The sequence below is a fragment of the Microcebus murinus genome, chromosome 25 (genome assembly GCF_040939455.1).
Source record: "Microcebus murinus isolate Inina chromosome 25, M.murinus_Inina_mat1.0, whole genome shotgun sequence".
Taxonomy (NCBI): Eukaryota; Metazoa; Chordata; class Mammalia; order Primates; family Cheirogaleidae; genus Microcebus; species Microcebus murinus.
Genome location: NC_134128.1, coordinates 22,885,379 through 22,902,480, shown reverse-complemented (window position 1 = coordinate 22,902,480; position 17,102 = coordinate 22,885,379). Strand labels below are relative to the sequence as shown.

At 43.5% G+C, this 17,102-nt stretch overlaps 1 protein-coding gene across 1 annotated transcript in view; it reads right to left on the bottom strand.

The window, feature by feature from the left end:
• GDI2 (GDP dissociation inhibitor 2) overlaps nt 1-11,213 on the bottom strand; it is a 31,968-nt gene extending 20,755 nt beyond the window's left edge. Inside the window, exons 1-2 of the mRNA XM_012741223.3 lie at nt 10,927-11,213; nt 1,214-1,321 (exon numbers count right to left, since the gene is read on the bottom strand). Coding sequence (XP_012596677.2) covers nt 1,214-1,321; nt 10,927-10,971 — 153 coding nt within the window. The 5' untranslated portion in view covers nt 10,972-11,213. The remainder of the gene's footprint in view (nt 1-1,213; nt 1,322-10,926) is intronic.
• Between the last annotated feature and the right edge of the window lie 5,889 nt (nt 11,214-17,102).

Below are 17,102 nucleotides of genomic sequence, written 5' to 3'. Positions count from 1 at the left end.
AAAGAAAAGAAAAAAGAAGTGGAGAAACTTTTATAGATTGAGAGAATAAAGAGGAATCAATACCAAATGCAATACTTGAACCTTCAATTAATCCTGGTTTAAAAAAACAACAGATGGCCTGGCGCGGTGGCTCACGCCTGTAATCCTAGCACTCTGGGAAGACAAGGCAGGCGGATTGCTCGAGGTCAGGAGTTCAAAATCAGCCTGAGCAAGAGCAAGACCCCGCCTCTACCATAAATAGAAAGAAATTAATTGGCCAACTGATATATATAGAAAAACTTAGCCGGGCATGGTGGCGCATGCCTGTAGTCCCAGCTACTTGGGAGGCTGAGGCAGAAGGATTGCTTGAGCCCAGGACAGTGACATGGCTGTGAACTAGGCTGATGCCACGGCACTCACTCTAGCCTGGGCAACAAAGTGAGACTCTGTCTCAAAAAAAAAAAAAAAAAAAAAAAAAAGTTAAAAAGCAGGAAACAAGGCCAGGCTCCATGGCTCACAGCTGTAATCCCAGCACTCTGGGAAGCTGAGGCAGGAGGATCGCTTGAGGCCAGGAGTTCAAGACCAGTCCAAGCAGGAGTGAGACCTCATCTCTACAAAAAATAGAAAAAGTAGCGAGCTGTGGTGGCCATGCCTGTAGTTCCAGCTACCAGGGAGGCTGAGGCAGGAGGATTGTTTCAGCCCAGGAGTCTGAGGTTACAGTGAGCTATGATGATGCCATTGCACTCTAGCCCCAGGGAAGAGAGTGTGACCCTGTCTCAAAAAAAAAAAAAAAAAAAAAAAAATAGGAAACAAGGATGAATAGCAAAAGAACTAAGCTTTGGAGTCACATAACCTAGGTCCACAACCCATCTCTGCAAGTTTAACCCCACAAAGACTATTCTGAAATCTGAAAAATAGGGATAAAAATATGTCTTTGAGAGACTAAATAAGACCACGTGGAAATCACTGGCCTCGTACCACACACATTCTGCCATCTTCGGCGATCCCCTTTTCTGGTCTATCCTCTATTAACTGAGATAATAGACAATGCTCCAGACAGCAACAAAAGTCATAATTTAAATTTCTACAAGCCCCAAACTATCAATAGAACCTCCTGAAAAACAATGGTGCTCTAGATATTCCACTTAATATAACAAAATTAAAACCATCTCTAAAGAGTTAGGTGCAGATTCACAGGAGTGTGCAAGGCATATTGGGCTTTACTAATACTCACATCTTCCAGTGGTGTTATAGATGCACTCTCTCCTCCATAATACGGGTTCCGATCCATGTGAAGAACTTTCTTGCCATTCACTGACATTATACCTGACAGGATGCATTCCTACAAGAAAAGCAGAAATATCTTCAAAAGAAAGAAAGCGCTACAGCATGTTTAAAACTGATATTTTTCCTCTAAAGCCCACCATTATATATTCTCTTAGTGACAAACACTTACATTCCTGCAACATATGACATAATTTGTAGAGACACCCCTAAAGCAACCAGGGTTCAAAGTGTTGTAGTCTGTGGACATAAGGCACCTTTTTTACTGTGTTGACATTTGCATTGATGACGCAAAATCAATGGTAGGTAACACAAATTAAGATGAGCCTCTAAACTATACTAGTCGTTACATTCTTCACCACCAGGCACTCACTAGAAAATGTCCTTAATAATGCATTAAAATTAATTTTAGGATGAGCTCATGCCTGTAATCCCAGCACTTTGGGAGGCCAAGGAAGGAGAATGACTTGAGGTCAGGAGTTTGAGCACAGTCTAAGCAACATAGCAAGACTGTCTGTAAAAAAAAAAAATACAGAAATTACCCAGGTGTGGTGACATGCACTTAGTCCCAGCTACTCAGGAGGCTGTGGCAGGGGGAATCACTTGAGACCAGAAGTCTGAGGTTGCAGTGAGCTATGACGACACCACTGCACTCTAGCCTCAGTAACAGAACAAGACCCTATCTCAAAAAAAAAAAAAAAAATTAACTTTCTAAACATATTCCCTCCAATACATATTTTGAATATTCTGTGTAACAAAATGGGGAGTACACAGACAAACTTTTTGTATGCCACCGATTTGTAAGCTGAACTAGACACTTTGTTGAGGGATCATCATTTTTATTTGAAAGAACAAATCATCAACTAACTATGGTTATTCAGACTTAGGTACTTGACATTTTCTCAAAAATGAACACAAGGAAAATAACTGACATTATTTGTTGCCAATATAAGTCAAAAATTTGAACAAAAATTGGAATTTTGGAAAACTCACATCTACTACCATGAGCACATCAGGTCCCTTTTAAAACTTAAAGTATTTTTCAGACATTATCAGTGACAGTATTAACAAACGTGATTTCTTATATCATAAAATAAAATGTATCAACATCCAGAAGACCTGCTTTACTCAGAGTAAAACATTATTTTCCAAATGACAGGTGCATGAATTTACAAAATCACGCAGGGGTAGAAAGAGGAATTCAAAGCACAAACCACATCAATGGATTTTAATGTATCACAATATGAAACATTCATTGATGTAATTTCAGATTTCATATTGCAATTGATCTTTTAAAAAATTGCCACTTTGTGCTTTTGTGTAAATCAAAGAACACAACAACAGTCTGAAAAGTTACTTTGTAATAACTCCTCTCTTTTCCAACCACAATCTGTATAAGGCCTGACTTTTTTCGCATACTGCAGCCAAGATAATATATCACAACAGACAAAACACAGAAGCAGATATAAAAACCAGCCAGACATTAACGACTTTCAGAAAATATAAAACAGTGATACTTTTGTCCAATTTTAGAATATATTAATACAGTTAAATTTAATAAAATTGTTATTCATGTTAACATGTAATGGGATTATAATTTTAAGTGGATTAAAATTTTAATTCTGTTTAATTTCTAATGTGATAAATACTGATAGCTATAACCCTTATAAACAAAAGCTCTTGAGGGTCCTCAATCTTTCAGACTATAAACACGTCCTGAGACCAAAAGTTTGAGAACTAGATCCCTAAACACAGCATCCAGGATAACCGCCACTAAACTGCCAACCAGAGTTATAAATGACCAATCTCAGAAAAAAGGTAAAGAAAGCATAGACATTCCAAGACAAACAAAATTAAGATGTGGGAGGAAAAAAAAATCAAGAAAAAAATATATAATTAATGAGAAGAAACAAAGAGATGAGGTTATGTCCACTGAAAACTCTTACACCAGTGTTTTGGTGATCAGTGCTTTATTATGAAAGGACAAAGGAAATCCCATGTATCTTTATAAATCCTTAGTGCTTCTCAAATTCATCCAAAGGATCCTAGACATCAGAGAAGAACAATCACATTCTCTAGACATCTATTTGAATCCTTTATTTTTAAAATTCATGTAAATTTCAACTTTTCTTCCATAGTGTATCTATTCATTTAGTATTTTTTAAATGTTTTAAATTACTTACCATAAGATTCGAATTGTACTATAGAAGTGTGCATCATTTTTTTATCTGGCTAAAAAACAAAATTTCCCAGGCACCGTAGAGGCCCTCAGACCCTCGTTGGGGCACCACCGCCCCGGCACTCCTGACTTCTAACAGCAAACATCTGTTCTGCCTGCTTCTCAACTCCATAAGAATGGAATCCGTGTAATTTATTTTTTGTACCCGACATCTTTTACTAACATCATGTTTCAAAGATTCATTCATGCTTTGCATGTGCTCTAATTCATTTACTCTCGTTGCTGTAGAGCAGGGGTCCCCACCGAATCCGACCTGCAGACTATTTCTGCAAAGTTTTACCGGTAAATACACTCTCCCGTTCCTGTGCATACCGTCTACAACTGTCTTCACAGCACCTCGGCACAGTTGGGTAGTTGTGACAAAGACCATACAGCCTGGAATATTTACCTCAAATATTTACTATCTAACTGGACCTTTACAGAAAGTGTGCCTAACCCCCAAGCTGGTGATCTCAAAGTCTGGTTCCTGGTTTGGCATCACCTGTGAACTTATTAGAAATGTAAATTATTACCACGTTGAGTAGTGGGTTCAGAAAAAAAAAAGAATGTAAATTCTAAGCAGGTTTCTCCTACTTTGGGCTGTGTGTATCCACACACCTGAAGGGCCTGACCAAACAGAGCGCGGGCCCCACCTCCAGAGCTCCTGAGTCAGCAGGTCTGGGTGGGGCCCGAGAATCTGCATTTCTAACAAGTTCCCAGGCGGTGCTGCAGCTGCTGCCAGTGGAGGACCAATTTCAGGCCTACTACTCAAGCGTTGTGCTCCCATTCTATCATGCAGAAGAATCACCTGGAGATCAGGTTAAGCTGCAGGTTCTGTGTGCTATCTGGCCTGGGGCCTAAGCTTCTATATTTCTCAGGTGTTGCAGATGTAGGTGATCTATGGACCACTTTGGGGAAACAAACCTGTACAGCACGGGTCCCCCACCTTTTTGGCACCAGGGACAGGTTTCGTGGAAGACAGTATTTCCACGGACGGGGGAGGAGAGCATGGAGTTCAGGTGCCGATGCACGTTGCATCTCTTAACAGCCCACTGCGCAGGGCCACAGCCCAGGGTTTGGGGACCTCAGCTGTAGAGGATTATACTGAATGAGCATATCACGTGGATACACCATAATTCACTTCTCCCTTCTATAATCAGTGGGCATTTGGATAGTTCCCAGTTTTTGACTATTACAAATAACTCCCTGTGAACATTCTCACATGTCTTTTAAGCATGCATTTCCAGGCCAGCTGCAGTGGCTCAGGCCTGTAATCTTTGCACTCTGGGAGGCCAAGGTGGGAGGATCGCTTGAGCCCAGGAGTTTGAGGTTTCAGTGAGCCAAGATGAGCCACTGCACTCTAGCCAGGGCATCGGAGCAAAACTCTGTCTCAAAAAAAAAAAAAAAAAAAATGCATTTCCATTTGAGTTGAGTATGTTCAACTTCAACAGATACTGCCAAACAGCTTTCCAAATTGGTTGTACCAATTTACACTTTTGTTTGCAAAGCCCCATTGTTTAAAATCCGTAACCAACACTTACATTGTTGTCTTTTTAATTTTAGCCATTCTAGTTAAGAGATGATTTAATTTGTATTTCCTGATAACTAAGAAGGTTGAGCACTTTTTAAATAGTTTATTGATTATTAGGGTATCTTCTTTTGATAAATATTCAAATCTTTTGCCCATTTTTAAAGTGGGCTGTCATTTTTTTTACTGCTTTATAAAAGTTCTTTATATATTCTGGATGTATGTAAGTCTTTTATTAGTTATAGGTACAGCAAATTTCTTCCATTCTGTGGCTTACCTTTTCACTTTAACACACTGACTGCCACACTAGGAAAAAAAATATGTTTTTCCTTGAGGCCACGGTGTTTTATTTGAAAATAAAGTAAAAACTTCAAAAATAAAACAATCCTTTCTAACTTAATGAAACATTTATTGTTTTCTGTGTTTTTCAATGAAAAATAATATAATAACTTGAAAAGTAGTAACGTAAAAAGTAATGCAAAAACCTGAAAAGCAATTCTTAAGGGTACTTTTCTTGACAGGCTTAAGTGTAATTTAAAAGTAATCATAAATAGAAAAACAAAATTTACTGACTTCTATTCATTTAATACACATTTTTAGAATCAAATTGTCAATATTAATCATAACAATAAGAACATCAACAAGACTTTCACGAACCATCTGAAGGGTTTTGCCCTCATTTTGCTTCATGAGGCCCTGGGCTCAAAACTAGCTTGAGTTAAATACAACTCACATGGTAATGTGTTAACCATGTCTTGATAAACAGAACTGAAGATATTTTACAACTACAAAAATCAACCCTAATATTATCTAAAACAATCCACTTGTTCAAAAAAACTAAAGCAGCACTAACATATATAATATATAGTTCAACATAGTATATGAAAGTAGAGTAACATTTATTCTCTTAAAAATAGGTTATGGGCCGGGCTTGGTGGCTCACGCCTGTAATCCTAGCACTCTGGGAGGCCCAGGGAGGAGGATCGCTCGAGGTCAGGAGTTCGAAACCAGCCTGAGCAAGAGTGAGACCCTGTCTCTACTATTAATAGAAAGAAATGAATTGGCCAACTAATATATGTAGAAAAAATTAGCTGGGCATGGTGGCGCATGCCTGTAGTCCCAGCTACTCGGGAGGCTGAGGCAGTAGGATCTCTTGAGCCCAGGAGATTGAGGTTGCTGTGAGCTAGGCTGACGCCACAGCACTCACTCTAGCCTGGGCAACAAAGTGAGACTCTGTCTCAAAAAAAAAAAAAAGGTTATGACAGTTTGATTCTTACATATTGATGTTATGTCTTCTTTCTGTATCTATAAGTAAAATCTTAGGTGTCAACATTGGGGGCCCTGAAACCTCATACCCTGCTCAGAGGAACAATATGAAAAAAATCTCTTATGAGTTTTAGGATACCTGGTTTTTTTTGCTCATCTTAGAGCACAGACCTACTTTGAAATTATGTTAAATGAAATATAAATGAAAATAAAGTTTACTATAAATAATTTTAAAAAATAGGTTATGACATAACAGAGGAAGATCACTCACCTTCCCAGCTAACAAAAAGTAGACTTCAGGGTTCAACTTTTGGAAGCAAAATCTCAGCAAGCAACTTTGGGTGCTGCACTGTTTCTATATATAACTTTTCACACCACACTGCAAATAAGCGTGATCCACAATGGCCCTAAAGCAAGCACTGAAGGCTGATGCCTAAACTAAGGGCCCAATAATGTAAAGATGCAGCTGAGTCCAAAGAGCCAACAGTAACTAGCTTCAAAGGCATACCTGGAGCAAATAAGACAAAAGCTAACTAAAGCTAATCAAAAATCTGCAGGTTGACTGATTCTTCTGAACCCACCTACAAAAGGTTGCTTCTACACTGCTGAAGAAATAAAATGTGTAGTAACATAAACATAATACTTTAAATGTCACTTTAAAACATGGAAGGAAGGGGGGAGGAGGGCATGGGCAGTATATGTAACCTTAACACTTGTACCCCCATAATACGCTAAAATAAATAAATAAAACATGGAAGGAAGTCATTAAATCACTAATAAAATTTATCAATCATATCTGGGCACAGGGTATATACAAAATGTTAATAAAGAGAAATGGGGAAAGGTATGTCTGGGATATAAAACAATTTTTTTTAAATACATAATGCTGAGAATAATCTGGTTAAATATCACTAAAGTATATGTTTCTATTCATAATTCCTTACTGTATAGAACAACAAAAAAAACAGAAAAGTAACCTCTGGGAAGCACAAATAGCTGTACTTATTTTTTAATCTATTATTTCTAACAAGATTCATGAATTTATTTCAAAGGTCGTAGTGAATTATGTGCAAATTATGTGTTGGCCCGGTGCGGTGGCTCATGCCTGTTAATACTAGCACTCTGAGAGGCCAAAGCAGGACTGCTTGAGCTCAGGAGTTGGAGATCAGCCTGAGCAAGAGCAAGACCCTGTCTCTACTAAAATTACAGAAAAATTAGCCAGGCTTCCTGGTGCACACCTGTAGTCCCAGAAACTCAGGAGGCTGAGGCAGGAGGATTGCCTGAGCCCAGGAGTTTGAGGTTGCTGTGAGCTAGGCTGACGCCACGGCACTCTAGCTGGGGCAACAGAGCAAGACTCTTGTCTCAAAAAAAAAAAAAAAATGTGGTGAAAGGCTGCCTATACATGCTGAAAGCATAGAAAAGTAAAAGTTACCATCCTAACAGCAAGAGACAGAAACACACACACACACAAAAACAAAACCAGAAAGTAAACTGAAGAACTCAAAAGCAGAGCAGTCTGACAGTATTTAAAGGAAGGCAAGACAAAGCTCACCAGGTCTTAATGGCTTCATTATGTTATAGCACAACGTAATATTTAATCTTCCTGATGTGAAATCTTTGTTTGGAAGTAAATTATGTTCCTTAGTTTGTTAAAGAAGTTGTGATCCAAAAGCTGTGGTTCTTTAAAGGGATAACCCTCAATTCTTTAGAAAATTCAATTATATGTAATACTCCATTTCTCCTTGGCAAAGAATAAAGACTGTACTCCAATTTATGCCAAATCATTTTATGTCTTCTTTATCAGTATTATCAATGTTTGCAAGCCGGGCGCGGTGGCTCACGCCTGTAATCCTAGCACTCTGGGAGGCTGAGGCGGGCGGATTGCTCAAGGTCAGGAGTTCGAAACCAGCCTGAGCAAGAGCGAGACCCCGTCTCTACTATAAATAGAAAGAAATTAATTGGCCAACTAATATATATATAAAACTAGCCGGGCATGGTGGCACATGCCTGTAGTCCCAGCTACTCGGGAGGCTGAGGCAGGAGGATCACTCGAGCCCAGGAGTTTGAGGTTGCTGTGAGCTAGGCTGACGCCACGGCACTCACTCTAGCCTGGGCAACAAGCGAGACTCTGTCTCAAAAAAAAAAAAAAAAAAAAAAAAAAAAAAAAATGTTTGCAGATTAATATGAGACTATTTTAACTGATACATAGCAACACAGAAAACTCCCAACACTTCTTTACACCTTCTTTAAAGGTAGCAAGTTCCTAGCACTAAAAGTACTTGCCTTTAAGTTCTTAAATCCCAGGTGCTAAATATTTACAAACTAAAAATTATGAAGAGTAATTAGCTCCAGATCCTCAAAGTTAATTCTAATTTGAAGGTCAACTTCGGCTTTCTATTTAATTTTCAACCACCTAAGTCCTGGTATCGCTAAAAATGAGGCTATAAGATTTCTCATTGTCAAAATCATCCTGTCATCGCTACTCCTCTCAATGACAGTAACAATGTGATTGCCCTTAAAACTGATACAATTCTCAAAGAACATGACACAAAACAATCTCAGGAAAGCTCATAAGGACTGAAGTTTTCATAGCTACAACATGACAGCAGAAATTGCCCTGATTTCTAGTTAAGCGTGCATCTACTACCCATCAAAAAGTTCACACTCCAAATAAAAATTTAAACAAAATGTGTTGATTGTTACATTATATTATACAATAACACTGTGCCATCTTTGATACAAAGTGATGCTTCCGGACTGGGCATGTGAAAACGTGCAAGAGTATGGATTTGCACTCACTTGTCCATGCTCAACTGACCTTAATCATGAGCAAATCTGAAAGACCAGCAATAACCATAGAAAAGCAGTGGAGCTAACATGCTGGCAACAGTACCCATTCCAATGGGCAAAATCCACCACAAACTACTAAGCTCAGCTTGGAATCTCAATTAGGCAATTTTAAAAATAAATAAAACCTGCAGTGGATAGAGCCAACAGTCTTCCAACTCATCATTAAAAAAAATTCAAATCCCTCACATTCAAAATGATCAAATGGCTTTCTACACAAGTAATCACATCTATTTGGTACTATTTCCTAGACAGTCACATGTTTATTTCTGGACTGGTCAAACACAATGAAGTATTCAGAAATGAGTATATATCACTATAAAGAGAAAAATGACAGGCCAGAAAAAAATCACCATTCTAATTCTTAACAAACTTTTCCTTAAAAATTAGCCAAATTTGAAAAACAAAATTTTTAAGGTCCAGTGAAAGTTCAAAGGCTTTCTCTTGTCTAGAGAAATAGAAAATTATTATTTGGGGATGTTATCTAAAAAAAAAAAAAAAAAAAATTAATATGATCCTGAGAGATAAATTTCTACAAATAAATTTCTACAAATTTGAAGTGGTAGTTTGCATTAAATGACTCAGGAATTTGAGGTCAGAGTATACAGGATACTTTACATCAGTGCTCATCTTCTTATGATGAAGTAGTCCAAGGTCAGATATTCAAATTTCCCCCCAAAAAAATTAATAGTGAGAATGGGTTCTCTTTCCAAATCGAATTCTTTTGCAAGACGAAATGTCTTCATTTTTCTTAAGAAAGCAAGAACTCAAAAAGTACAAGATGCGAAACCTGCCTGCTGTTGTTATTCGCAGATTACCTAAAGGTCTCTAAGCAGGAAAATAAACATCCCACGGCATTTAGGCAAGCCCTGCATTCATAAAATATCACAATGCAATCCTCAACGTTGTTACTATCTTCTAACTCCCCTAAGAGAGCTGCTAAGTAAGTACAGAGACCTTGGCCTCTAGCAACCCATCACCAGTCCATTTCTCAGGGGAAGAAGCATCCAGAAGAGCCGGCGGGGGCAGGGGTCACGCCGGACAAAAGGAGCCGGCAAAGGTCAGGCGCGCGAACGCATCTGAGGACGGGCAAGCTTTGGGAAAACATTTCCAATGCCACAGATGCGCCAGAAGGGGGAAGGAGGCGAGGCTTAAAAGAATCAGTAACGCTCCAGAATGGGATGCTGCTAATAAATAAACAAATAAATAATAAATAAGTAAAAGAGTCAATAATGGCCATTTGGAAAAGGGAGGAGGAGGATGAAGAAGAAAATAAAGTCCTCATTTTCTCCCAAGGTTTCATCAAACTCTGGCAGTTGCAGAGCGGCGGTTGTGCAGGGACTTGTCTGGGAACCGCGCGCCCGGCTCGGGCAGCCCAGGGCTGGGGCTGGGGCCGGGCAGGAATCACGGCGGGCGGGCGCGCCGGCCTCCGCCCTCCCCCTGCGCCCGGGGCTGCTCCGCCCCCGGTCCGGAGGTCACCGGCCCGAGAGGGCGGCGGAGGCGCGCCGGCCCCGGCAGGCTTCCCGACTCCGGCGCTGTTTCCGCGGGAGGCTCAGCCCTGGCCGCCCCCCGGCGGCCGCCGCCGCCACCACCCGCTCCCCGCCGGCCCGCGGGCGCCCGCCTCCGGCCTCCACTTCCTGGTTCTCCTCCGCACGCCCGCGGGCGGCCCGCCCCGCGCGCCCGGCGCCCTCCGCCCGCCCGCGGCCCCCGCCCCGAGAGCCGAAGCGGACGGCGAGGGGGCCCGCGAGGAGCCGCCGCCCGCGCGCCCCGCACCTCACGCCCCGCGCCCGCGCCCGCCGCTCACCGTCAGGCCGGTGCCCAGCACGATCACGTCGTACTCCTCATTCATGGCGCGGCCGCGCGAGGACCGGGGGACCCGGGACGGCGAAGGCGCAGCGGCTCTGCGGCCACGCTAGGCAGGCGGGGAGGCGCTCCGGCCGCGCTCGGCCCGCGAGGAGAGGCAAGATGGAGCTGGCGAGGAGGCGAGGCCGGCCGCCACCTCAGACGGGAAGAGAAGAGCGAGCGGAGAGGAGCGGGGCGGGGCGCGGCGCGCGGCGACCGGGCCTCCGCAGCCGGGGCGGGGCCTGCAGGGGCGCCGCCGCGGGGGCCGTCAATGAAGCGCTCCCGGCCCTCTCATTGGCCACGTCCCCGCCGCTCGCCCCGCCTTTTTCCCCTTTCCCGCCTCTCGCGAGAGGAGGGCGAGGGCGTCGCCATCTTGCCTTCCGGTCCCCCCCCACCACTCCGTGGTTTGCCACCGTGGTCAGGGCGGCGGCGGCGCTCCTGCTTGGCGCCTCTGGGACGGAAACTCCCTCGGTCCAAGGTCCCCGAGCCTGCCCGCCGCCCTCGGACTTTGAGCGGGCGCGCGCCGTCCGCAGCGTGCGGCGGCCACGTGGGCGAGGGGCGCGGGCCGGGGGTCGCCCGCGTCTCATCGTTAACTCCCGCCCTGGGCCGTCCCTGCTTGTGGTTGGGCGCCTTGGGAAATCTGGGGAGAGAAAGGGCCAGCCTCCTTTAAAAAAAAAAGTAACCTTTAACACGTATGAAAAAGTTTAGGCCATGAGCACGGTAGAAGCCGTTCCCCGTTTGCCTCGTGGCCCTCACCCTCCGAAAGCCTTTTCCTGGGATTCTGTCTGGAGTGTGCAGCTTTGGTGAGGACGCGGGTGTGAGCGGAAGCGGAGGTCTCCACTCAAGGAGGACCGCCTGTGCAGGTCCTCGGGCGCGATTGTCCTAAAGGCCAATATCGGCACTTGGAAAGCAGGTGTTTTCAGCACGTGACCGGCCTGCATGCTCAGCAGACAATGACGGTTTGGTATTTCCTTCAAGAGTCACTCTCCAGTGTAGCTGGGGAACAGCCACTCGGAGCGTGTTTGGGTCGACAGCATTTCTTCCCCTTTATTTAAATCGTTCGGATCGGAGAAAGAATGCAACAATTTTTTTACAATGTTTCTTCATCCCATTAAAGAATGGTTTTTTTTGAGATAGGGTCTCGCTTTGTTGCCCAGGCTAGAGTGAGTGCCATGGCGTCATCCTAGCTCACAGCAACCTCCAACCAACTCCTGGGCTCAAGGGATCCTCCTGCCTCAGCCTCCCGAGTAGCTGGGACTACAGGCATGTGCCACCATGCCCGGCTAATTTTTTCTATATATATTAGTTGGCCAATTAATGTCTTTATTATTTTCAGTAGAGATGGGGTCTTGCTCTTGCTCAGGCTGGTCTTGAACTCCTGACCTGGAGCAATCTGCCTGCCTCGGCATCCCAGAGTGCTAGGATTACAGGTGAGAGCCACGGCGCCCGGCCCCCATTAAAGAGTTTAAGAAAGTATGTTACATTGGACAATGGAGGTGGGTAGGAGCCAAAGAAAGTTTAAGTTAACATATAACTTTAATAGGACTTATGTACATTCGTGGCCAAACAGAATTAATACGAAATTTACCAGACTATTGAACTGGTTATATAACAGTGGGTGTAACAGACTTCTCTGTTGGCTAAGCAGATACTGCCTTAAGATCTTGCTGTTAGTCTGTGTTCAAGTAGTCAGGATTCATCCTATATTTTTGAACCAACATGAAATACCCATTTTTATAAATACTAGCAGTAACACTAAAGAGCCTTTTCCACATATTGCCATCAGCCTATGAATGTTGAAGAGGCTTTTAAGGGTATCAGCTGAATTCGGTTACCATGTTTTAAGTGAAGGATATTTCATCAATACGCAGAGCTACTGAGAAACAAAGGCACTGAGATAAGGGAATTGAATTTAAGAATAATGAGGATCCCTTACACTGAAGTTTAGTTTTGTTAGTAGTACAGGTCCTATGCCCTTGCAGAAGTACAGAAAAGAAGAAAACAAAACAACAACAACAACAAAAACCTGGAATAATCTTCAACAGACTGAGTCTATCCAAAATTCTGTACCTGTTCTTGGATATTCCACCCCCACCCATTCCAGTTGCCAAGGAACTTGTAGACAACAAATACTGTTTATGGTGAGGCTTGTGAGCCACTAATTGGTTCAGTGGATGGCGTGCCACAGATAGCAGTTCCTGTTAGAGTGAAACCTTAGGTTTAGGGAAGTAGGTTGGTCAGGTTGGTCGGTGAAGACGAGTAGAAAACGCACCATCAATCTTGAAAATGTTTAAAATTGTAAAACAACAGTCCGTGGGCGTCTTATTTATGCTTCGGTACTTCCAGGGGTGGGGCACCTGCAGCCTTAAGGTCCTTAAGTGGCCTTCTGGGTCCTTAAGTGTGGCCTTTCGACTGAATCCAAATTTTACAGAATAAATCCTTTTATTAAAAGGGGTGCAGCAAAGAAAGATGCTTTGCTTGCTTCCTTTGGTGCTTAAAAAAGAACAATCTGGAAATCAGAAGGCCGCAGGTAAGCTTACATCTGCACTTTACAAAGGAAGAGATTAGTCTAAGGAAAAGAAACAGTGAACCCCATGCAGGCCTCCTGTCTCACCCCTGGACCACCGCAAGCTTCTCAGCAGATTTCCCCACCTCTCTTCTCACTCTCCTCCTATCTGCTTTGGCCATTATCTTCTAAAAATGTGAATCAGATCATGTTTCGCATATCTTTTGCATTTAGAATAAAATGCAGATTCCTTAATATGACCTACAAGGTATTGCTTAATCTGGCCTCTGTGTATCTCTCCAACTTTATCTTATGCGGCTGCTTGGCTCCGTGGTCATTAAACTGCAAACACACTTGTCTTTCAGTTCCTAGAATCTGTCAAACTTTTAACCACCGAAGGGCCTTTGCACAGTTCTTGATCCCACAGCTAGCAAACCTCGATTCCCAGCCCCACCTCCTCACACAGCTAGCTCTTTACACTCCCTTACCTTTCAAAAATCTTCCCTGACCGGCCAAGCACAATGGCTCACAACTGTAATCCTGGCACTCTGGGAGGCTGAGGCTGGCGGATCACTCAAGTTCAGGAGTTTGAAACCAGTCTGAGCAAGAGTAAGACCCTGCCGCTACTAAAAACAGAAAGAAATTAATTGGACAACTAGAAATGTATAGAAAAAATGAGCCGGGCATGGTGGCGCATGCCTGTAGTCCCAGCTACTCGGGAGGCTGAGGCAGGAGGATCGCTTGAGCCCAGGAGTCTGAGGTTACTGTGAGCTAGACTGACGCCACGGCACTCTAGCCCAGCAACAAAGTGAGACTCTGTCTCAAAAAAATAAAAAAATCTTCCCTGACCACTTTGTCTATAGCAGTTTCCCCTCAATCATCATTCTCTATCAGGATCCTACTCATTTCTTTCCCTGTTTTTATCAAATTGATAACTGTTTTCTTCCCCAGTCTTTGTTTGCCTGCCAAAGTGAAACGCAAACTCTACGAGGGCAGGGATATTATCATCTTGTCTACAACTATGCCCCGACACCCAGAGCAGTGCCTAGCACCTGGTAGGGGACGAGTAAATGCTTGAATAGGAGATCTGGAAGTGGAGCCCTGGATCAACAAGGACCAAAGGTGATGAAATCGCTACCAGTTCCTCTCTATACTTTTGAGAAGCGCAGCTTTTCTTCTAGGAAAAGATACTAAAACTAATAACTTAAAGGGTCTTTGAGAGAGAGATCCACAAAATATAAGTGTGTTTAAAATCTGGATAGCTAATGCTGCAGAGAAAAGACGATATCTAGGAAAAAAATTTTAATATAGTTCCAGAAATGTATATTTCCTAGGTTACTACAGGTCATTTACCCACGTCCATCCCACCACCCCACCCCGGACTGTTCATCTGCTCCTAGTCTCCGTCTCTGCCATCATCCCTGATTCTGCCGTCTTTCTCTCCTTCCACGTCTGTTCTGGTTTTCTACTGCTGTATAACAAGCCACCCCAAAACTTAGTGGCCGACAGTTGAGGCTGGCCATCAGCTGGGAGCTTAGCTGAGGCTGCCAACCAGAGCGGCTGTATACACATGGCCTTTCCACTTGGCTTGTGCTTCTCACAATAGTTGTGTTCCCAGAGTACCTGTTCCAAGGAACAAGAAATGCCCATCTCTTAAGGCGTGGGCCCAGAAACCAGCACGATGTCATTTCTGCCTTATTCTATTTGTCAACACAGTTACAGAGCACACCCACACTCAGCTATAGAATGTACCTCTAGGCCAGGCACAGTGGTTCTCGCCTGCAATCCTAGCACTCTGGGAGGCTGAGGTGGGAGGATGGCTCAAGGTCAGGAGTTCGAAACCAGCCTGAGCAAGAGCAAGACCCCATCTCTACTATAAATAGAAAGAAATTAATTGCCCAACTAAAAATATATAGAAAAAATTAGCCGGGCATAGTGGTGGCGCATGCCTGTAGTCCCAGCTACTCGGGAGGCTGAGGCAGGAGGATTGCTTAAGCCCAGGAGTTTGAGGTTGCTGTGAGCTAGGCTGATGCCATGCCGGGCAACAAAGTGAGACTCTGTCTCTAAATAAATGAATGAATGAATGAATGAATGAATCTCTCCAAGGGAAGAGTATCAGTGATTTTGTAGCCATCTTACTCTGCTACAATACCCCATTAAATTCTGGCTGTTCCACCTCAAAAGTCCCTTCCTTCACCACCACCCCCCTAGTATAGACCACCCAGTTCTCTCCTAGGTCACTGCAACACACCTTCCTAATTAGACACCAAGTCTTCAGTTCAGGTGGCCCAAAACTGTTCTCTATATTATTACCCAAGTGATCTTGGACTATAAAATAGAGGTAGGAGGATCATTCAAGCCTAGGAGTTCCGGACCAGCCTAGGGAATATAGCAAGACCTTGTCTCTACAAAAAGAATTTGAAAATTAGCACATGCCTGTAGTCCCAGACACTTGAGAGGCTGAGGCAGGAGGATCGCTTAAGTCCACTGCAGGAATTTGAGACTGTAGTGAGCTATGATGGCGCCACTGCATTCCAGCAAGCATAGCAGGGTGAGAACTTGTCTCAAAAACAAAAACAAAACAAAAAAAGTGATCAAGATGATCTTGTCTTTAAGATCTTTCATGGGTCTTCATTACTCTTAGGATAAAGTCCAAACACCTGGTCATTTCCTAGCATGAGCTTGAATAATCTGGCTCTGAATTATTACCTATTCTTCCAAATCTCTCACCACAACCCTCTTTCACCCTTCATTATCTTTTCTTCCTTTCTCTTCTTTTAAGAGATGGGGTCTTGTTATTGCTATGTTATCCTGGCTGGACTTGAATTCCTGGCCTCAAGAGACCCTCCCACCGCAGCCTCCTGAGTAGCCGGGATTATAGGAACATGCCACCACACCTGGCTGCTCATCATATTTTCTGATTGGGTTGCTGTATCAGTCAGCACCCAGTCGGAAAGACAGAAACACTCTAGGTATTTTATTTATTTAATTTTTTTTGAGACAGAATCTCACTCTGTTGCCTGGGCTAGAGTGCCATGGCATCAGCATAGCTCACAGCAACCTCAAACTCCTGCTCAAGCAATCCTCCTGCCTCAGCCTCCCGAGTAGCTGGGACTACAGGCATGCGCCACCATGCCCAGCTAACTTTTTCTATATATATATATATATATATATATATATTTTTTTTTTAGTTGGGCAATTAATTTCTTCCTATTTTTAGTAGAGACAGGGGTCTTGCTCTTGCTCAGGCTGGTCTTGAACTCCTGAGCTCAAATGATCCTCTTGCCTCAGCCTCCCAGAGTGCTGGGATTATAGGCGTGAGCCACCACACCTGGGCCACTCTAGGTATTTTAAACAGAGGCAACATAATATAGAGAGTTGATTTCAAAATGGTTGAAAGAGTTGGAGGGGTAAAAAGATAAGGTTACCTGCCCAGAGATCCGGAGCTGCCTGGAATTCTAGGCTGGAGTTAGAGGTAAGCTGGTGTTACCCAAAGTCCCGCTGCGGCTGATGGAGCTCAAAGTGTCAGCCACCACCACTACTGCCACCGCCAGAGCTCCTCTGTCTCCGAAGCTGCTGAAGTGACCACTGCCAGATTTTTGTTGGAACCCAGGGGGTCCCACTCACTGGCG